Source organism: Cupressus sempervirens, chromosome 9, assembly GCF_028749045.1.
Source record: "Cupressus sempervirens isolate cs-2001-9-10 chromosome 9, ASM2874904v1, whole genome shotgun sequence".
Classification (NCBI taxonomy): Eukaryota; Viridiplantae; Streptophyta; class Pinopsida; order Cupressales; family Cupressaceae; genus Cupressus; species Cupressus sempervirens.
The window spans coordinates 300,412,112-300,436,113 of NC_143126.1; the positions used below are offsets into that span (position 1 = coordinate 300,412,112).

Below are 24,002 nucleotides of genomic sequence, written 5' to 3' on the forward strand. Positions count from 1 at the left end.
GTGAACCCAAGTAATATTAACCTATCATGTCACTAAGTTTGCTAATTTTTTTGAAAGATTAAAACAATCAAGAGATAACATAGCAAAAGCAATGACTCACATACATACATAAGCAATATAATAACAATTACATCTCTCAAGGGTTCCATAATGTTGAATCACACACACATAAGTTTTATTACGATTAATTTGATAAGTAAACAAAGTCCATGTCATAGGATAACCATAAGTATGAAATTACATGAAAGAATATACAAGTACATAAGATGCCACATGGAATAACCAGAATGCATACTCATCCTCTGTACACATTGTAGGGTATGAAATGCTAAAACAATATACATCATGATAAGATACAACATCTCATAGGAGCTCAAATAATCAAAGTGCAATGTACTTAAATATGACCATAGAACATAATCACAATACCAAAAGAATAGAATAACTACACAAGGTACATCCAGCATTGACATCCATCTGTCGGATCTCAATGGTATAAGAAACACTACCATCCAACCTTGTGGAACCTAAATGGACCACTCCCACCATGCTGAGGAGATAATCTCAAGTCCCATATGAATAACAATCCAAAAGTCATAACAAGAATCTAGGTCAAGGAATCCTAATAGTAATCTATCTCATAGGTACCAAGTACACAAGTAACATGTAATCCCAAAGGAAACACAGACACATAGGAAGACTAATATGCACGTATGAAAGTCTCATCATATGAGTCAACTCTAACATTACCCTGACAATCTCTTTGGACTTTGCCCCCCTAGTGACTCTATGTGGAATCAATATCATTTCTTACATACAATGTATACTAACTAGGAAAGGTCACAACCAAGCATCCTCTCTACTCTCATCCTAGCCTATACTAGCACTTGAGGCATGAGTGAGGTAATAAATTGACTCTTTTTAATTCATTTTAACCCCATTAATGAAATATTATCACCAATTTTAATACAACTTACAATGGGTTACCTAGGAAACCTCTTGAGGGTTCCAGCCTCCATCGCAAGCCACTTCCCAACATAAACATAGATAACCTATCCTAAGCTCATACATAATATCTCATAAAATTAAAATAACCACATCAGCCCTATACAAGCAACTAGAAAGAACAATAGATAACCAACCAATCCTCAAAGGTTATATCATAAAAAATCACAATAACATGAGCTTACATAATAGAACTAATTCTCATCATAGAAACAGGTGAATAAATTGCAATGGTTGGGAATGAAATAATCATGACTAAACAAAACCACATAACAACATCATAAAAAAATCACTTCCCAAGCCTCTGGTAAACATGTCTAACTAGTCAAAATATTAGGTTTTCCCAAAAACCCATCACAAGATGAATCATGACATTTCGACATGCATTTAAAAACAAGTGTAGTTTTTTAGTCATTTTGGTAATTTTGATATAATTCCATAAAAATCAATTTGCATCAATTTCAAGTTTTCATTTCATAATCGTCTCATAGTTGGATAAAAATTTCAAGTTTAGATTGATTGGAATATAAATTTCATGTTTATAACTTATTCATTTGCACCTTCCCAAATAAACTAAGTGTTTATTTCAATCCAATGATAATCCACATGGAAAATTGTTTCATTCTAAATTTTACCTCGATTCCTATTTAATAATATTTTAAAAGTCCAACTTTAGAAATTAAATAACCATTATATTTAATTAATATTTAATTCCATTACAAGAATCAAATTTAATATTATTAAACTATAACTAAAATTTAATTCAAATTAAACTTAATATAATTATATATAAGAAACTACATTAAACTTTAAACACAAATATTATATATAATAAACTCATTTAAAATTAATTAAGAAAACATAATAAAATAATAATAATAAATTTAAAATTTAAAAATTACCTTTTTAAGTTTTTGTAGGCTCGACGACTAGTTGCTACAACAGTCTGTGAGGCTACCTAGCATCGCAGATGATTGTTATGTAGAATGTGAGGCTGCTTAGCAACACTCACATTTGCTAAGGTTGTATGAGTTGCTACTAGCAACTCTCGTGACTACTACAACAATGTGAGTTTCTGCTAAGAAGCACTCATGACTGCTATAAGTAGTGTGAGCCGCTAGGGCAGAGACAAATCCCATTTCCATACATATTTAAATTATCAAAGTATAAATAGTGTGGTAATTTAATTAATTATACACACACACACACACACACACACACACACACACACACACACACACACACACACACACACACACACATATATATATATACACATACATACATATATATATATATATATACACACACACACACACACACACACACACACACACACACACACATATATATGTATGTATGTATATATATATGTATGTATATATATGTATGTATATATATATATATATGTATGTATATATATATGTATGTATACATACATACATACACACACACACACACACACACACACACACACACACACACACACACATAGAATTTTCCATAAGAAAATTGATAGAGGAATTACTAGCAGTCGATTGATCTAATATAATAATAATCTTGTTTGTTCTTCAAACCCTACCCACAAATCAAATTCTAAATTCAAGCTTTTGATTAAGGGTTTTCAAATTCATTTTGACAAATATTTTATCATTGATGAATGATTATTTTTCCAACAAGGGTTTCAATTCAAGAAACGTTTTATAAACAAAAATTGATATAACAGGCACAAAGAAGATAGGTTTTTAAAGAGATTTACTACAAAAAATTCTACAAGATTCGTACCTCGATCTGATGCTATAATCTGACAAAAGCTCAATGATTGTCAAAATTCTCATCTCTCAGATCCTTCAGAAATATCTTATCTTTCAATCTCAAGGAATTGCTCCTCCAAAACCTGTGTGTGTAGGAGGAGCTCGAATCTCTTACTAAACAATTTAGTGCTACCTAAGGTTTCTGATTTTTGAATATGTAAAGGCCCCTCCTTAAAATAAACTTTTATTATTTTAATTTATTTAATTCCCTTGTGCATGTTTTTTTGCTTTTAATTAGAATAAACTTAATTTAAATTATTCCCACTTCATTTTTTAATAAGAAAGATGTTTTTAGAAAACATATTTATTAATTTAACTTATAATAATATTTAAAGTCCATTATTTAAATGCAACTCCCAAATTTATTATTATTAAATTTAATAAATATAATTGCACCAAATTTAGTCTGTTAATTAAGTCTTTAAATTTATTTTTTTTGTTTAATAAATTTCTTAATTAATTAAATATAATTAAATAGATTTATCTTTATGATTTTTTTGTTTAATTAAATCATTTAAACATCTCTTTAGCTGATTTAATTATATCTAAAAATCATAGCACACCCACAAACTCAATAAGAAAACTCGTCTAAAAGATAAAGTACAAATCAAACTCAAAGGTTAAAATCTCGAATTCATATCACTTTGATGAATTTAGAAAGGTAAATAAATTAGATACTTGTCCTATATTTTAGGACAATTGGCTCAGGTTTAGGATTTGGACTTGAGAACTATCTGCTCTCTTTTACTATTAAGATACTGCAATAGGGCACACTCATCCTAGCAATTTAGGAAAGTCAATGCTTGATACCTTCAATCTGCATAAAAGACGAACATGTACATATGCATATATATCTAAACTAAATAGACAATGACAGGGAATGGTACATCATGCAGATCCCGACTAGCAAGTGACTATGACTCCCTCCCTCAACCACATAAAATATGTCAAACATAAAGTAAAACATACATGTACACCATACACACACACAATATATAAATCATCCATATAATTGTAATCATGAAAGAAACTAAAATCACTATATGAAGTATGCAAAACATCATCATCAAAAGAATAATCATGAACAAATCCAATATCCGAGTATAAAGTAGCTCATCAAATATAACATGTAAATTGTATCAACCAAATTAGGTAACCAAGGATCACTAAATCAAATCAAGTAACCATGAAAACTTACCTAAAATAATTTGACAATATAACATAAAAGTAAAGTAGGAGTAGGTACTACATGGTAACTGGTGCTAGGGTTGAACTTTGTCCAAACTAATTTGAATAGCTCCTGCTACAACATGGTAAGAAACTTGTTATCACTGCCACTGACGATGGTCTTAGGTAGACCATGCAAGTTGAAAACTTCTCTAAAAAATAATGATGCTACTTGAGAGATGGTCCAATTAGCTACCACAACAAAAAGTGGGTATCTTTTGTCAACCTGTCAACCAGAATAAATATGCTGTCCTTTCCCTGCACCTTTAGAATCCCTTTGATGAAACTCTCCAATTTATGCTTTTGAATCGATAAGGGAGGCATTAGACCAGCAAGATACACATGTTAAGACTTTTTTTGCTAAAAATTCAAACACAATATAACATGTTGAAGAGCTACACTTGAGGCCCTTCCAAGAGAACCTCTCTTTGATCTATCTGTATGTCTTAAAGTAGCTAGGATGTCTAGCTATCAGATTATCATGCACTAGCTACAAAATTTGACCTTCAGTATGGATTCAAGAACTAGATAAATCATATTTTTGTAGTAGATTACATCATTGATGACCCTGCACCTATCGTTCTAAATTTTTCCATCCATAACTTCACATGCCAATGTGTTATTAGAAAACTCAACTAAAAGTTTAGACTTCCAAGTAGTTGAATTCTCCAACATAGCACAACAAGTAGCACTAGCTAGCCTCCTAGAAAGTGTGTCAACTACTACATTATTCTTCCCTTTGACATATTCAACATCGAAGTCAAAAGCCTAAAGCTTGTTGATCCACTTTAGTTGCCTGTCATTTAGATCCTTATGTGCTAAAAAGAAGCACAAATTGTTATGATCCATCCTTACCACAAATCGTCCACCCACCAAATTCTATCTAAAATTAGCTAGAGCATGCATTATGACTAACATCTCCTTATCGTAATTAGAATAAAATTTCTTATAATCCTTCAAATTCCTTTCCTCATAAGAAACAAGATTCCTCTCCTGCATAAATACCACACCTATCGCTTCACTAGAGGCATCACACTCCAAAATAAAGATCTAGTAAAATTTGGTAATGATAACATTGGGCACATATGTATCACTTACTTGACCTTATCAAATACCCCTTCCACATCCTCTGCCCATATAAAAGCCCCTTTTTTTGTGTAGGTATGAGGTGCCACAAGTTGGAAAAACCTATTTGCAAACCTATTGTAGTAAGAACATAATCCAAGGAATCCTCCCAAATCAGAAACATCCTATGGTGGCTACCAATCTAGTATCATTATATATTTTCCTAATAAACCTTAACCCCTTTGGACCCAAAAAACATGCCCAAGTTATAGGATCTCTATCAATCCAAACTTGCACTTGGACTCTTTAGTAAACAATAAGTGTTGCTACATGATACTTAAAAACTCATCCAAATTTTGTAAGTGTTCTTACCATGTCCCATAGAATATTAAAATATCATCAAATAAAACCAACATGAAACCCTCAACTCTCATCTTGATTTAGTTGTATATTGATTAAAGTCAATTATGGTGAAATAAAAAACTCCATGCCACTCATCTATCCATAGGATGGAGTACCTACTCTTGATAGTTCTTTTATTTAGATCCATGTAGTCAATGCACTTATGCATAGCCCCATATTTTCTCTTCACCAAAACTATTACTTATGCAAATGGACTCTTGTTGGACCTAATGATGAAGATTGGAAAAGTGCAGAAACTCTTGCCTCACTTACTTTCCAAGTAACCAAGCTTTTGGAGGACCAAAAACTCCCCAATGGGGAGGACTGATCCAAGTGAATTTTATGTAAGTCCCCTTCCCTAGTACCTTATTACAAACCCTAAATGTTATGGATATGATTAGGATTTAGAAAGAATAAGAACATTAGATGACATGTTTTAGTTTCTTGTGAAGAGGATGTGAATTATATGTATTGTTATCCTTACATCTTATGAAAAAATGAGGGCAGGGAGGTTTTAGAATTTATGTATGTCATGAGCGATAATTTACTTATCAATAATGAACTACACGATGTTTCTTGAGATGGATTTTAGTTGTTGCTAGGTTAAATAACTTATTTAGTTGCATTAGGTTGATGAGTTAAGATCATATGGAATAAAGGTTCGAAATGTCATAACCTAGAAACTAGGTCAATGGATTCATGGTATTTTATGATCTATTAAGATAATTACATTAGATGGTTATTATGTAAAGATGACATAACACCCACCCTTATGATATTACTAATAGTCATAGATGAAAAATGTTATCAAGATTGGATAAGGGTCTACACGGTAGAACTTGATACATGACATAATGTAATAAGTTAATTATTATGCAAGAAGTATTAGGTGGATATGTTGACATTCACAAGGACAGATTTTATGGCCCAATAAAATGTAATAAATTTATTCTATGATTGATTTTGAAAACTATACGACTACGGAAACCTCTAGATTACCTGGCATAATTGATGCACCCTATTATGTGTTTTATCTCATAATGATAACATAATATTGTTGGTAATCAAATTATAGTGAATTAAAGGATACTAGTTGTAATATTTACATTTTGGTGATTTTTGGCTAAGATATGTATTCAAAACTAATTTTCATGTTGGTCGACTTAACAGAATAGATTCAACACTTCACCACCATGATAGAAGATGGAATATAATGTGATTTAGAATATTAAATTGATCATGATAGGGAAAGACTAATGTTGATATGTAGATTTTGATATCTTAATGTTTTGAATGCCTTTTATATGAATATTATTAGAAAAAGAAAAGTTAATTATGGAAATTTGAATAAGTTGATTTTGAAATGTTAGAATTGTCATGTATTTATACACATGCATCTTATATGATTTTTCATTGAGCTACTGATGTTCGAGTTTAGTGTCCAGGCAATTGAACCATGGAATTTTATTAGGGAAACAAGGTCCAAACTCATGTAAACACGATTTAGCCAAGGTGAATCTTTGAAAGATTCAAAAGCCTCGTTGTGATGTGTTTGTTTCGTAAATGTAAGCTTGCATGTGTGTGGTAAAATTAATCTCATAAATACATTAGGGACATGTCATGGTGAGGTGTAATGTATTTTAAATGTGTCACTTGACACTTGTAATTGTGTATGTGTTGATGACATGTCACCTAGGGTTTTGGTCATGGCAACACTTAACCTTAAACTAAATGTCCTTCAAAAGATTCAATCAAATCCACTTGGAGAAAGGATAGGATGGGTCGCCATCAAGGGGAATTTCAAATTCAAACATGAAAAGGATTTTATAGGGTCAATAGGTGGTCCCAAAGTGCCTTTTTTGTGAAAATGAGCTACCCATATGTTAGCATAACATTTTAGGGGCCTAAATTTGACAATTTTAGTGCTTAGCTAACCTAGGGGACCCTAAACCAATGCATTCTTCCACCAATTCAAAATTGGAGTTGTCACATGATTTTAACCTTTTCTTCACACTTGGTCAAGGCCCTATGTTTAGAAGGGACAATAGTGTAAGAGAAAGTGGGCTTCATGTTTTGCCAAAAATCGAGATGGTGGGGTTGGGGGTCTTTTAAGAGAGTTTGGACAAACTAGTGGGTGTTCACCCACTCTCTAAGTTTAGAGACAGTTAGGGTTTTGGAGGGAGGCTAAGGGAGCTTTTCATCAACTATCATTGCCTTTTTGCTTGGACCAAGGTTGGTGCTCAAACCATGACCATTTTAGCATTGCATAATGAATCTGAAAGAATGTATTATTGTTATGGGATCATGTATTATTATTGTAATCTTTGTATTGTGTTGTGATTGTGCATGGTGCTTCATGCATTTTCTTGGTTTCTTCCTTTATCTCCTTGTTTTTGTTTTGAATGTTAAATTTGTTAATGGGTGTGAAGGCTTCACCTGCCCTTGGGAGGAAAGAGAAGCCTTGGGTGAAGGGATTAGTTGGGCTCAACATTGTAGTTGAGAAAATTTACCTCATGATGAGGAGTTGTTCTTTATTTCATGGAGTATGGGCTCCATTGAAGCCATATTCCTTTTGTTGTTTTGGGAGGTATAAGTGTACATGTAAGAAGGATGAGATTTTATGATAGCCTTGAGAGGCAAAAATGCATTTGCAATTTGATTATGTGTTATGGATATGTCATTCTCCTCTTTGAAGAGCCCACCTTTACCCAATGTGTTCATGATTCCAATAGTGAATCATTGTGTAATCCATGGAAGGGATTTTTATGTGTTGTGTTGTGTGTGATGTATGTAGATGCTGTGTGTGAAACCGTTTGGGCCTTGTTTCCCTAGCTTGGTGGGTGGCTTCCTAGAAGCCTAGGATTGGAGGTGAGCCTCCATGGTTCCTAGTTTTTGTGTTGTTTTGCAAGTTTCGTGAGGATGGATCCTATGAGGAGATCAGGGTTTCACCATGACAATGTTGAAGAATCAAGTGTTGTGAAGAGTCCAACATTTTCCATGTCATCTTATATTGTGTTGTGATACCAAATTTCCATTGTTGTTTCCTTGTAATGTGAGAGGGATTTACTTCTTATTGTATATTGTTGTAAATGTGTAAAGAGAAATTTGAGGTTATGTAAATAGTTGTCTCTACAAAAGAAATATTGTACCATTATCATAGATGTATAAGAAGGAAAAAGATAGTTTTCATGTAAAAGAATACCTGTTTTTGTGGGAAACCATATTGAAGTTATGTAGTTTAGTTCTTGTCCTTACCTAGATTCTTGTATACAATCAATGGCTAAACCTTATGAAACTCTCATGTGAGAAGAATATTGTAATGCTTATCTAATATAGATTAAGTGATTTCATTGTAAGGCTTTCTTTTTTATGTATTTAGATACAATGGAAATAATAGTTCAGGTGTTATAAGAGTTCATTTGATTACATGGGAAAATGATTCAATATGGTTTTAGTATTAAGCAATTTCATATATATGAGTTCGTCATCCCTCAATACATTTATATTTGATTTTGTGTAATGTAAACAAATGGTTAAATTTTGAGTACCATAAATTCATAGATTAGATAGATACAAGAATGATATCAACTTGAAAATAGAGGAAATAGGGAAGTGAAGTCAAACCAGTGATACCCCATAATTGTGGTTCCCTAAAAGAAAAATCAAGAATAAACCATATGACACAAAATGAAACCTTTTTGTAGATGCACTTTTACTCTCTGGGATTTGTATGGAGAGTAGAAAATAGGCCCATCCTTTATAGACCATTAAAATATGCAAGAGAACATCCCTTGGAATCTTGTGAATAGAGGAACAATAAATTTATTCATATATTGGAATAAATATGTCTTGTAAGGAACCCATGATTGGACTGAGGAATGAGTCACATCAAAATCAAAATCATATATCAATACAAATAAATAAATAGAAAATAAAACAAAATAAAATAATGAGATAACATAGTTAGGCCCACACAAAAAAGAAATCTAAACAAAAAATGAAATTATACTTTTATACACTTCCCATCAAGATCGACCCCCTAGACAGTCCCCCACCTAACTCTCTCTCTCTCTCCTCACACACATAAGATAGCTAAGGTCTCCCTTGGAATTCACCCATCTCCCAAGTGCATGGCATAGGGAAGGGAGACTTAGTAAAAGTAATAATAATACAATATAAGAAAAAGAGAAACCAAAGAGTTGAGGAATGTGTTGGAGCAAGAGACTTAGGAATTCAAATTTTCATAGATCTCTTTCCTACCTTTCTCCATTCCCCCCTTAATCAACCAAGTACATCTTCATGTTAGGCCACCAACAAACAAGTGATGGGACCCTCCATTGGTCACGTCCATGGGTCATGTGAGTTGGTAAGAAGGAAGGGGCGCCAATGGAGAAAGTGGAGATTTGAAGTTAGTATTATAGTAGTTAGTAGGTAAAGAAGTATGGGTTAGATTAGAAGTTAGTATTAATGTAGTTAGTAGATAAATAATTATGGGTTAGATTAGTAGGTAGAAAGTAGTGAGGTTAGAAATTTAGTGGTTAGTTAATCAAGCCCTAGAAATGGGTAAGTATAGAGTAACTAGTAATTAGATTAGTTGATAAGTAAAGGTTATGAGTCATAAGTAAGCTTAGTTTAGTACACTAGTAGGGTTACTAAGTTTAAATATTAATTGATGTTAAAAGATTAAAAAAATATGATTAAATAAGTTCATAAATATATTTTATGTAGTTGTTTGTTACATACCCATATGCAAGCATATTATGTATTGTTTAGTACATAGAATATCTACGTTAGATTAGTATAACTTATGAAGCTACTTTATCAAGTACATTCAAATTTTAAGTAATGTAAAAGAGATCATATAACAATAATAATAATGACAAAAAAAATAAAAATATAAATAAATAAATAAATAAATAAATAAATAAATAAATAAATAAATAAATATATATATATATATATATATATATAGATATATATATATATATATATATATATATATATATATATATATATATATATATATATATATATATATATATATATATATATATATATATATATATATATATATAAAACTAACGATTTAGCTAATGACCCATTTGATAGGATATGGTTGAGATTAAGGTGTAATTAAGGAAATGCAAGGATCTATTTAAAATGGAAGTTACCTACACAAAGTAAAATAAAATAGAATAAAATCTAATAAGGTAAGACAATTGAACCGGATTATATTGGGCAAATATATACATATTCACATATTATTAAGTTTTTGCAACTACATTGATAAAGGATTGGTGACCCACATTTACATACACAATGTCTTATTACCGAGTTAGGATGAAGAATCAAAATGTTAACATTGTTTATCTCTTATGCTATAGTTTATAGTTTTCAACAAATGTTAGAAAAAAAATTGATCTCCCTTGAAAACTTGAAGTTTAGATCTTCAGTATGAACAAATCCTTCCACACCAACTAGAATTATTCATCTCCAAACAGTACCCTAGAATTGTACCCGTGAACCCTAGCGTATGGTTGAAGTATTCCTAAATGTCGTTAAGCAATACCTCTAACTCAATGATTGATTAAGTAATGCCTTAATGTTCTTGAGAAAACATGAGTTGTTATACTCCAAACACTCGCCCATAGTTTGATAAAGTATTCGTAACAAAACATAGGTCTATTGGTAACATCCTTTAGTTCATTTTTTTAACCTTACAAAAAAACTAAAATTGGTTGTGTTTTGCCTTGTAAAATTTGGGCATGACACTTTACCACTAAAAATTCAAATATTCGCAACACTTCCAAGAACAACATCAAATCATAGCTCTGTCCAACACAACTTGAACAAAGAGAAATGGAGTTCGCATGTGCAAATGGCATGTAGTCAAAATTTGGTCAAACTAGATGTTAGACCCTAAAAAATAGAAAAAAATAACATAATAATTGACTCAAAAGTGAGAAAAGGTGGTATCAACACATAGTGCTTGTTGCCACAATTTCAAGGCAACAATTATCCAGCGATGAAATTTGGTTGGATGTGCCATGTGGATGCCTTCACCATGCCTTAATACATGTTATATTACTTTGTGACAATATTGTATTATTTTTGTGTTGTACATTATTTTTTCTAATAAAGCTCACTCTTTTTGTAAACTTCTATGTTACAAAAAAATAAATGTGAAAATTATCTTTAAATGTATTTCAACTTCTAAGTTTAAAATTTAAAATGAAGGGGTTTTATTTTAATAGTTAAAGTGATAATTGTTGAATGTATTTGTTAACTTATAAGTTTGAAAGTGAAAATTAGGGTTTTTTGTTTTTATAGTTAAAGTGATATAGGTAGATGTTTTATTTAAAGTTTTTCTTTTTTTAAAACATTAAAGTATTATAGAATAATTTTAAAAATAAATTAACATTTCAATTCATTTATTAAGTTAGATATTATGATTTTAAAATGAAATTTATTTTATTATAATTTAATAATTATATTCAATTTTTAATATCTCAAATATTTATAAATTATTCTTATAAAAATCTATATACAATTGAATTAAACACGTTTTACAAAAAAATGCTAAATATTTTTTCATATATTTTATTAAGGTAAAAGTCATTTTAAAAGAATATAAGATGAATAAATAAATGTATTTATATTGATATTAAATATTAGAAACTTAAGTATTAAAAGTGATTTAAGGTGAAATAAATATTAATATAAAATATAAATAATAAAATATAAAAACTTATTATACTCATAAATCTAGTGAAAAATATTTTAAGATTTTAATTATAACTCAAAATTATATTTTAAAAAAATGTTATAAATAATTTAATTATTGATTGCTATATGATTTAATTACAATGATAATATTTTTATCTTTATTAATCTATTCTCTTGATAAATACTTTTTAAAATTTTTTTTTTTATCAATTTATTAAAATTAAACTTTAATTAATATACTTATAATTACATTTTAAAAGTTACAATGTTTATCATTAAATTTCTTAGTTTATGTTGCTTATTCTTATCTTTTTACCCTTAAAAATCATCAGTGCACATCTTCAAAATTATATAATTTATCACATTATATATTAAAATGAAAATCACAATTTTCTTTTAAAAATTAACAAAATTGTGTCATTTGTAATAATAGAAAAGACATCATAAAGACATTAGAAGGGATGAGGTCGGGATTGTGCCTCGGGAAAATTTGGTTGTGTGGATGCTCCTTAGTCCTTGGCTCTTAGTCGAAGAGGTTTTAGGCACCTGTCATACAATGCCACACGTCATACTAACAGTCTAAAGGCTTCCCTCCTGTGTGCCGATGGATAGAACCCTTGACCCACCTTCCTAAAATTATTGTGTATGCCAACATGCCAATGCGATTTTTAGGATAAATATGGATTGATTTACCCTTAACCAAAAATATAATGACAATGAATTTTTAAAATTAAAATAAAAAATATTCTAAAGGGTGTTTTTAAGAGAACATTTTTTTGGAGGATTTGTTGTTAAAAATGGGAGATTGTAAAATCATATGGTTACCTATCATATTGAGTAAATTTCTTGTATAAAAAGAGATGAAAAGGGAGACTTTTTGTGAATTTTTGGAGATAAATTGCTTTAAGTGTTCTTCCAGGCTATTGAAGATTGAGATCTAGCTTAGGTGAGAGCTTGAAGCTCAGTACAAGCAAATGTTGCCAAATTGGCATCAAATTATTGTAATCTTGCTTGGGAACTGAACCAAGGATTGGTCTCTCTACTTGGAGGCCCCAGAGATGTAGTTCATTTAGATGAATTCCATATCAATATCTGTATTATGTTTGTGTTCTCTTATCTCCTCTTCTCTTAATTTCAATTTAAAATGTAATTTAAATCTATGTATTTAAAACCATGTTTGTAATGTTTTTAAAATTTTTTTTCTATAAACAAACTTTAAATTGTATTGGCATTCAATTTTAAGTCATAGATCCATCTTAATCAAATCATGTCCCATCTCCAACTAATCAATTTCTTTCTCAATTTCATCCTTATGTTTGTTTGGATGCGTGTATGGAGTCATGATCATTAGTGTTTTATCCCCTCCTCTAACTCTATCACATGCTCAATTCCCCCCTCAAGAGGAACTCTATAAGGGATGATATCAAACACCTTAGTATGTCGTGAGATATCCTCTTCTAGATCTAGATGGTAACTCTCAACTTTCTTCTCATAAACTATATGCATAATAACTTCCCACTTCATCTCATCATATGCTTGATTAGTCACCCCATTTCCTTCAAAGCAAAACAACTTTGAATCCACCTTCTAATAGTCCTCTAAGAATTACTTTCTTTCCTTGATGCTCAAAACTCATCTCCAATTTATCAAGTTAAAAGTGAACTGAACTAAAGACTTCATCTATGTCATACCAAAGATAACATCATAATCACCCATGTCTCTCGCATAGAAATTTCCTACCATCTCATACTCACATATCCATGCATGAAGTTAGGAATTATGCAAGATTTATGTAGCTTATGCCCCTAGCTACTATTGTTGTGAACCCCTTATGTCATCTTGTCTATTGTCCTCTCTTCATAACACATCCTTAATCAATGAAGTTATGAGTAGCTCCAATGTCAATCGATGAAATAACCCATTCCCCTTGTATCACACTCCTCAATTTGGAAGTTGTTGCATGCTCAATGCCTGTAAGTCATGCAAATGTCTAATCTTCACCAAATTCCCCTTCTGAAATATTTTCTTCATCAGAACTTTCTAAATCAAATTGCTGCTCTAATTTCTCTAATATTGATTCAACAAGAAGTACTCAATCTGGGTTGCTATAACTTTGACATAGAATTTATGTGAAAGATCCCATGGCTCTTTGCAAGAGAAATGTAGTTTCCTCTTCAGACATAATTTAACTACTCATTGTCCAAACTATTTGAATCTTTCTTTTCCTAGTGTGAATCCTTGCGGAAATTTTTCTTGTCTTTATCTTTTTTTGATGGAAAGCTCTTGGACTAAAATTTGCGCTTTGATGATGTGGGTTTCATATCCCTTGCCTTCTTGTAAGCTTCCTGTAATATAGAGGGATTAAGACCTTTAATCCTCCTTTCAATGGATTTACTAACCCATTGATAAATAGAAACAAAGGTCTCTTTTATGAGATATTTTTCACTAAAGAAAAAATCCTTTAAAACTCTACTATGAATGTCTCAAATGAGCCCAACTTCTTGAATTGAGCTTACTCCTTAAAATTGAGTTTGAAATCCTTATCAATCTCTCAATCAATCTCTTGGTAAAATCCATATATGAATTGATTTAGTCATGCACCATAATGATCATACCATGATACCACCACTTATGTGCATGTCGATCCAAGTGTAACACTACATATTTAATTGCTCACTCCTCTAGCATGGGGTTTAACTAAAATTAGGTATCTACCTTCTATACCTAGGTTCTAGCATTGGTCTTCTCAAATCCATTGTGGTAGGGTAATGAAAGCTTGCTCACCTTCTTCTACAAGTCATTATGTTATGCCCTACCACCAGAACAATGAAAATGATTCAGTCTAACATCATGTACTCCCTAAAAATGATAGAAATTTTGAATTCTTCACCTCAGTTCCTCCCAATCTTGTTGTAATTGTTCCTACATGAACTATGTGATATGAGGCTCATTCTCTAGCTGTATCAAAGCCCTGGGTGGGAAGGTGGGTATAAGGGTTCTCAAGATCATTGTCCTTATTGGTTGAGTTGCATGTCCAAAGTTATATTCCATATTCCCCCTTCCATTGCCACTATTTTATCCATGATTCCCACCATTGTAACAACAATTCATGTCCATGATTTCTACCATTTTTCCTTCATTATATTTATCATTGTTGACATCAATATCGATTTGTCTAGCCACCATTTGCATAATTAAGTCCATATGTTGATTTTGATCCTAATCCCTTCGTTCAACCTATCATTTACCCCTTTGTTAAATCTTGCAATCTAATGAATAATCTCTCTTCACCTGAATCTCTTCTTTCCCTCATATTCCTTGTGACCTATTCGTCTTGTATTCTCTTTAGTTGTAATCCTACTTTCTTATGGATCCACTTGTCCCCTTAACCTTTTCCTATTTATGTCCTACATTGTTGCTTATTAGATATATGGTTCGTACATGATGAAATGTAGCAAGTGCATTGGTGCGTCTAAAAGGTATCACCAACAACTGACAATTTCTGTAGCACCCTAGAATACAACTTATGCACATTCTCCTCACGGACCTGAATCTAATGGTATCCCGAGAAAAAATTAATCTTAAAAAAGTAAATGACCCTAGGTATCTCATCCAATAACTCATCTACAAAAGGAATGGGATACCTTTTCTTGACGGTCCTCTTATTTAGAGCCATGCAATCAATGCACATCCCCAAAGTCCCACCCTTCTTAACCAAGACCATTGATGAAGCAAATGGGCTCAAACTCAACCAAATGTGTCCCATGCCAAGAAACTCTTTGATGGTCATCTCAATATCCTTCTTATAATTTCTAAGTGTGGTGGTAGCATGTGGTGATGATTGATTTCACCCCCTCTTGTAAGTCTTTCACATGCTCCAACCCACGACTAGGAGGTATGCCCAAGATAATATCATTAACGACACCCTTGTGCTTGTCTAGCACTGACTGAAATTCAATGTGATGTTGTTGTCCTACATCAAAATTGGGTTTGGTGGAGACACACCACAAGCCCAAGAAAACTATTAACATTTGTCTTACCAAAAGAAAGAGCAAGAGCATGATTATGAAGAACAAAGCTCGCGACAAACCCAAAATCTAGCTCAAACAAAAACAACAAAACCCCCATCGATCATGGCCACATTACCCCAAAAAATATGCAAACACTATCACCGAAAGGGGGCCAAACAACGAATAGGGGGACGCCGAAAAAAAGGCTTCTCGACAAGACTAGAAATCTAATCCAAAGAAGGATAGCCAAGAAACTCACCACCTATGAACAGGGGCACACCAAAAAAAAGGCTTTTCGACAAGATAAAAAATCTAATCCAAAGAACCTTAGCCAAGAAACTCACCACCTACGAATAGGGGCACACTGAAAAAAGGCTTCTCGACAGGAACAACAATCTAATCCAAAGAAGCATAGCCAAGAAACTCATCACCTACGAACAATGGCACATAAAAAAAAAAGCTTCTCAACAAGACCAAAAATCTAATCCAAAGAAGCGTAGCCAAGAAACTCACCACCTACGAATAGAGGCACATCGAAAAAAAGGCTTCTCGACAAGACCAAAAATTTAATCCAAAGAAGCATAGCCAAGAAACTCACCACCTAGAAAAGAGCATCCATGCAAGGCCAACAAACCTTTGCATAAGAGGAGATTAGGTAAAAGGTAGACCATCAACTAGAAGAAACCCCAACTACAATGAAAAATTATAACCATCAGCTCGAAAAGATACGATCCACAACTGCAAGGAAATCAACAACCACTGAAGGAAAACATGAGAAGCTCAAACAAAAAAGGCTAGGATCTATGAAAACATAACAAAAGAGACAGGGCCAGACACCAATGACGTCTTCATCATCTTCGTCATCCTCATCATTTGTGTTAGACTCTCTAAAGTGCTCTTACTAGACCCACAAACCCTAACATTTACATGGCTTCCACTTTCGCCCATTGGTGTTGTTCTCATCCCCATAAATAAAATGATCATGTTAGTCTTCAATATCATGACCTCACTCCTTGTAGATATCGAGGGCCTTGCACTCAGCAAGACTTGATCCTTGATGACCTTTCTTGTTTGTATTATTTATTATATAAGAATAATACATTATATAACCAACTCTTTATGCTATGCTTGTTATATCCAATGTATGACTATTCATGATAAAATGACCCCCTCACATATTAACCATAATATGCAAACTTTTTATTCTGCAATAATATCACATATGTACTAATAATTGATATTTTTTAGCTTGATCCTTGATTGATCCATTTGTGAAAAATTACCTTTTTTCAAAAACCTCCAACATATTATTAAAGCGATTATTAAAGCGTCTGTAACAGAAAACTGAAAAAGCATAGCTTACGCTAGGGAACATTTAGTTTTTCCTTAAGGGCCCATTTGTTTGCTGGAATTAACCTGGAATAGGGAAACAGGAATAGGAAAATTGGAATAAATCTATTCCAATTTTGGTCCAATGCAAGAATAAATCTAATTCCAAAAAATACTTGGAATTCGATTTATTCTCATTTTGGGCCAAAATTGGAATAGATTTATTCCAATTTTCCTATTCCCGTTTTCGTATTCCAGGTTAATTCCAACAAACAAACGGGCCCTAAATTCTCTTTTTAAATCATGAGGTTTAGTTTGCTGGACAGTGACGAGTCACAAATCCCCATCGTACGTTTATTCCCATGATAAAGCCATGTGCTTTCGAGCATGTAAAACAAAGCAAAACGTAATTTTCAAGTTTTCCTGTCATAATTTATGTACTGTAGAAACCCTAGAAAAAATGATCCCCGAATGATGAGTATCTGGCCTGTATTCCTCAGGGCAAACGTCATGTTTATCTTGAAATTTCAGGATAACGGTTCGCCTACGAGTCAAACTCTAGATTCTTCATAGCCGCGCGCTGAAAAAAGATTTTACGCACAAATAAAAGTAGGGGAGGTATTATCTGTGTGGAGAGAGGAGATCAGATATACAGGTATGCTTTTAAGGAAAGAGTTGTGAGAAAAGATCGAATTTGCAGGTCCGGATGTAAGGACGAACTGTGAGTAAAATCGAATTTGCAGGTCGGGTTGTAAGGACAAATTGTTAAAAGATAAAATTTGCAGGTCTGCTTGAAAGGAAAGATTGTCAGAAAATAATTTGCAGGAAACACTTGTGAGAAAGATCGAATTCGCAGGAAATAATTGTGAGAAAGTTCGGATTTTGCAGGAAATAATTGTGAGTAAGATCGAATTTGCAGGTCTGGTTGTAAGGAACGAATCGTTAGAAAGGTACAATTTGCAGGTCTGCTTGTAAGGAAAATTTATCAGAAAATAATTTGCAGGAAATAATTGTGAGAAAGATGAATTCGCAGGAAATAATTGTGATAAAGTTCGGATTTGCAGGAAATAATTGTGAGTATGATCGAATTTGCAGGTCTGCTTGTAAGGTACTTACGTTATTAACACTCCGTAAGGTGAAAGGAACGAATTTGGAGGTCTGCTTGTAAGGAAAGCTTTGTACGGACTATGGCAGCGACAACCCTAACGCGGTCCAATGTGTCGTTCAGAAGGCAAGGATCGTCTGGTATTGTATGGAGCGAGGGTTCCATGAGCTCTCCTTTTTCTAGAACAGAGGATCAAGCATCTTCTTCTGTGTTACAACGCAGCATGAGCACTGGATCAGTCCAGTACCAGACTCCCGCGGCCTCTTCTCAAATTCAACCTCCATCGCCCGCAGAGAAGCCGCCGGCTGTTTCTCACAAGTCGAGGTTTCGAATTGTGAGATGGATCAGAAGAATTCTGTCTATATTCCGTTAATGGAGATCTCCTTCTGTAAGATCAATTCTTGTTCCTTGCCGTGCATTTGTGTTCGGGAATGCAGAAAATTTATAGTTGTGGTTTTTGTTAGGGTTTGCAGAATTTGTTAGGCAAGGTAGGTTGTTTCGCGGGGTTTGGTGATGACATCGATGTATAAAGGCAAGCATAAATGTAAAATATGTTATCTTTGTTTGGTTAGGGTTTGTTGTAGATTTGTTAGGCAAGGTAGGTTATTATGGGCAGTTCAACATTCTGAATTCAAATCTTCTCATTCCCCACCAAACTTTTAAAAAACAAAAAAAATTGTTATTTTTGCATGCTTTGAATAAAATGCTATTGAATGTTATCTTTGTGTGGTGTTGGTTGTATTCATGTTGACTTCTTGTTACTCTTATTATTGTACTTATTATTTTATATATATTTTTAATTCATTATTATCCTTAAAACATATTTTAATATGTAGGGAGTTCAACTCTTTATTATTATAAATAATATACTTTTATTCTATTATTCTATTCTATTATATATCTAAAATAATATAGAGAAAGAATGTTAATTTTAATTTTTTCATGTCTATTGATATAAAATAATAATAATTGTGACATTGTTATCAGGATTTAACTATGTGATTTTGAGTCAAACTCATTGACCCATATTTCATGAGTAGTGATTCAACATGAATCCATCTCTCATGAGAATAAATGTAACACTTAGCACTCATTGGATCTAGGTGATGCTCAAAGGGGTGAAGTGTTTCATTTATTTTCATGAGAGATGGATTCATGTTGAATCACTACTCATGAAATATGGGTCAATGAGTTTGACTCAAAATCACACAGTTAAATCCTGATAGCAATATCACAATTTGACTTACTGTGGAAATTATCTCCTACTTATCAATAATAATAATGTCTATGTGTAAAATTCAAAACAATTGATGGATGTTTTTTATCCATACATATGTGTAACAGACAAATGCACTAGATTGGTTAGTGTATGTGCTAATCTATTTCTCGTATGCACTAAAATAATAGACAACTACACCTAATTAGAGTGTGTCACACTACTAGACATATGAGCTAGACTTGCTAGACTACCCTTAGATTACACAAAATGAATTGAAAACTAATCTAAAAGGGGTTATCTCATATTAATGATTGGGTAGGCTTGTTGACACCAATGTACAACTAAAATACAAGACTTGCTCCACACCAAAGACTACCAAATACACAAAATCAAGGTTGTAATCACTTGATAGCAACAAAATTACACTTCTACATCTGAGGCCATTTTTCGACCATTATTGGTCGAAATTTCGACCCACTTTTCTACCAAACTTCGACCAACTTCGACCAGCTCATTGGTCAAAATTTTTTCGGTTGAAAGTTCGACCAATACTTTGGTCGAAAAACTTCAATATCAATAGTACAAGTTCTGCCAAGAATCGGTCGAAATTTCAACCAATAAAGGTAGAAATTTCGACCAATAAAGGTCAAAAAGTTTGACAAATGAAGGTAGGAAATGTTGACCAAGAAAAGTAGAAATTTCGACCAATGAAGGTAGAAAATGTTGACCAAGAAAGGTAGAAATTTCAACCAATGATGGTTGAAAAGTTTGACCATTGAAGGTAGGAAATGTTGACCAAAAAAAGGTAGAACTTTCGACCAATAAAGGTTGAAAATTTTGACCAATGAAGGTAGAAATTTCTACCAACGCTTGGGTGTAAATTTTTTTTCAGGCATTCTATAAAACAGTTCACATGCTTTGCATATGATATGACATTTTGCATGCATCCTGCAGTCTCTCATCCGACTGATGATGGATTACGGAGAGTGATCTAAAACGATGACGCTAAAAAATGCACAATCAAATCCAAAATGAACTTGCATTACAAATGGATTGTGGAAATCTGATATTTGTTGATTTTGCATGCATGTCTACCTGGACAATCACAACTTCAACATATATCAGATTTCCAGGTAGACATGCATGCAAAATCAACAAATATCAGATTTCCAGGTAGACATGCATGCATTATGTTGAAGTTGTGATTGTCTAGGTAGACATGCATGCAAAATCAACAAATATCAGATTTCCACAATCCATTTGTAATGCAAGTTCATTTTGGATTTGATTGTGTGTTTTTTAGCGTCATCGTTTCAGATCACTCTCCGTAATCCATCATTAGCCGGATGAGAGAGTGGAGGATGCATGCAAAATGTCATATCATACGGAAGGCATGTGAACTGTTTTATAGAATGACTGAAAAATATCGACAATAACTAATCAAACTGTCGTAATCACTGACAGTAACTAATATGCTTCTTCATTAATATGCTCGATACAATAACCAAACTTGGCAACTATGCACAACAAGTTATACGCTAAAAGGAAATCATTTAGGAGATACAAAATTTGAACAACCATATGTTAAGATTCTCCAATTTGTATCACTTGCCTGAGTCTGACAGTTGAGATTAAGTTCGTCATCCTCCCTACAGTATGTTCCGATGGCCTACACATCCAAAAAAGTTCCAGCATCTCGAATTTGTAGAATAAGAATTGTTTCGTAGCGAATGGACATGATTGACAATAAATCATCATATAAAAAGACTCTCGTGTGAAGCATGAATAGCAAAGGAAATGAATATGGGTGATAGGGAAGATAATTCAATAATAGAGGCTTTTAACTTTAGTTATATATAGTCATGATATGGGTAATGCACAATTGCCTCCTAGATTCACGTTCCATCCCACAGATGAAGAGCTCATAACACATTATCTCATTAGAAAAGTTTTAGACAACAATTTCATAGGAAGGGCCATTACTGAAGTGGACCTCAACAAGTGCGAGCGTCAGGGAGGGTTCAATTCCCTCCTTTATTATTTACTGTGCATATAATCCCACACACCCATTTGATCTCGAATGATAGTATTGAATGCTAAGTGTTTGTGCTGAGTGCTTGAAAACCATCCATTTCATGCCTTAATCTGTACACAATGTCTTTCTAGTTTCTTTCTACTCACACACCCCTTTTTTTTCATACGATCTTCTGAAAATTGTGTCACTTTAAGCTCTCAACTATTTCCTCTTGATTGATCATCTCATAATTGTTGAATGAGAGCTTTAGGATAAGCTATAGGCATCCATCAAAGCATAAAGGATTTTTTCAAACAGTGTAGATGAAGTAGTAGCATTTGTCTTGGGAGACATGCTTGCAAAATGGAAGCATAGAAAAGTCATGCAAACTGTTTGACAAGATGCTTGAACGTAATGTTCCTCCACGATGCTCATGATTTTCCAATTTGAATATTGCTAGTATTTTAAACACAAGTTAACTACGATTCAATCACCTTTGATTACTATATCATCCATATTAAAAGCATCACCTTTATCATATGTTGTTGGTGTTGATCATATGCAGGACTGAACACTTGTGAATAGCATTTAGTGGTCAGAATCCACCTTAATGAAGGCTACACCCAAGATTTTCAAAGTAGATTCAGGTGTTGAGAATGAAAAATCACTAAAACATAGCTATTTAGGAGCTTGGAAAACCTTAGGAATAGTCCATTACAGCTTGCAAGACCAAACATGACCATCTTCATCCCCACATCTAAGGTTTATCAAGCCAGAAAAAGTGTGTAATTTTTGAACAAAATCTGAAAATGTTTTGCTTAAATGGTATACTCTCAATTAAGCATCTAGTTGTTATATGATGTTAGTTTTGCCTTGGACTAAAAGCTTCAATGGAAAGATAAAACTGAAGCTGACTACAGTATAAATTATTATTACTTTCTTGCATGAACAAGTCTTGAAACATTCTCTTCAAGTACACTCGACTCCCTCTTATATATCTATAAGAGCGGCTCCCTCTTACATATATAAGACTTCACAATATAACCAATTCAACCAACTGTTGTTGGGTTGAAAGGTTCCTTGTTAGATGAATTTGAACCAATGGTATCATCTGAGGAACATCCACAAAACTTCTAACAAACAAAAACTTTGAAGATGGATTAAGTATCTGGCACCAATTTAGAAAGATTCATACCTGTCTAAGCCAGTTGTTGGTTTATCTAGAAACAACAACCTTGGCCTCATTAGAATTTCTAAGGCAATGCTCACTCTTCTCTTTTCTCCACCACTGATTCCCGTCAGGTGCCAAATTCCTATGGGAGTGTTGGCACATTCCTAAAGACCCGTTTCCACAAGTGTAGACTCTACTAATGCTGATTTCTTTGACCAGGGCATTTTATCAAGGAGCCTTAGATGACCAGAGTATGCTATGCTTTCTCTCACCGTCAAGATCCCAATTAGAGTATCCTCTTGAGTTACATATGCCTACAAGAAAAAAGAGGAGAGGAAAACAACACCCATGTAAGAATATAACATCAAACATCAACAATTCACCCAAAAAAAACTTCTTTGATTAAATCATAGAGCAGTTCCAAAGGAGAGGTTTTTCTTTCGGCCATTCAGCTTGATAGATCCAAACTAAAATGCATTAGTTGCCAATCTACTGGATTTCCACAACACAAATCAAACATCTTAAAAGCTTCATGAATTGATACTGACAAGAGGAGCCGCATGAGTTGATGTTCTTTTTCACGTAATAGGAGACCCTGTAGTAATGGAGTCATGTTTCCCTAGCACACAATCCAATTCATCATTGAATGCAAGACCTTGACCAAGAAGCTCCTCGTTCCATGACATGCACCCTCCCATCAGCGTATCCAATCCAAATTCTTGTTCCTAAAGCACACAAACATTGAATAGCAGCAAATGAATGCATGAATTCCTGAATACTTAAGTTATTATTTGTTAAGCTATATAATCTGAGCAGACAACTATGCGAATAGGAGATTGAATACACTAGGTGCTCACAATATAGGCATTTGGGCAAAGATATTAGAGAAACATAATTAAATAATTAAAAATAGCA

General features: G+C 33.0%; 1 protein-coding gene across 1 annotated transcript; it reads left to right on the forward strand.

Moving 5' to 3' along the window:
• The first annotated feature begins 17,979 nt into the window (after positions 1 to 17,979).
• Positions 17,980 to 19,402, forward strand: LOC149538594 (uncharacterized). The gene has a single exon (XM_089799898.1). The coding sequence runs from the start codon at positions 18,766 to 18,768 to the stop codon at positions 19,054 to 19,056; it is 291 nt and encodes a 96-aa protein (XP_089656024.1). The 5' UTR covers positions 17,980 to 18,765; the 3' UTR covers positions 19,057 to 19,402.
• Positions 19,403 to 24,002: the final 4,600 nt, after the last annotated feature.

What these genes read in the sequence shown, in the direction of transcription:
- LOC149538594 (XM_089799898.1), top strand. Translation starts at nt 18,766, where the DNA reads ATGGCAGCGACAACCCTAACGCGGTCCAATGTGTCGTTCAGAAGGCAA.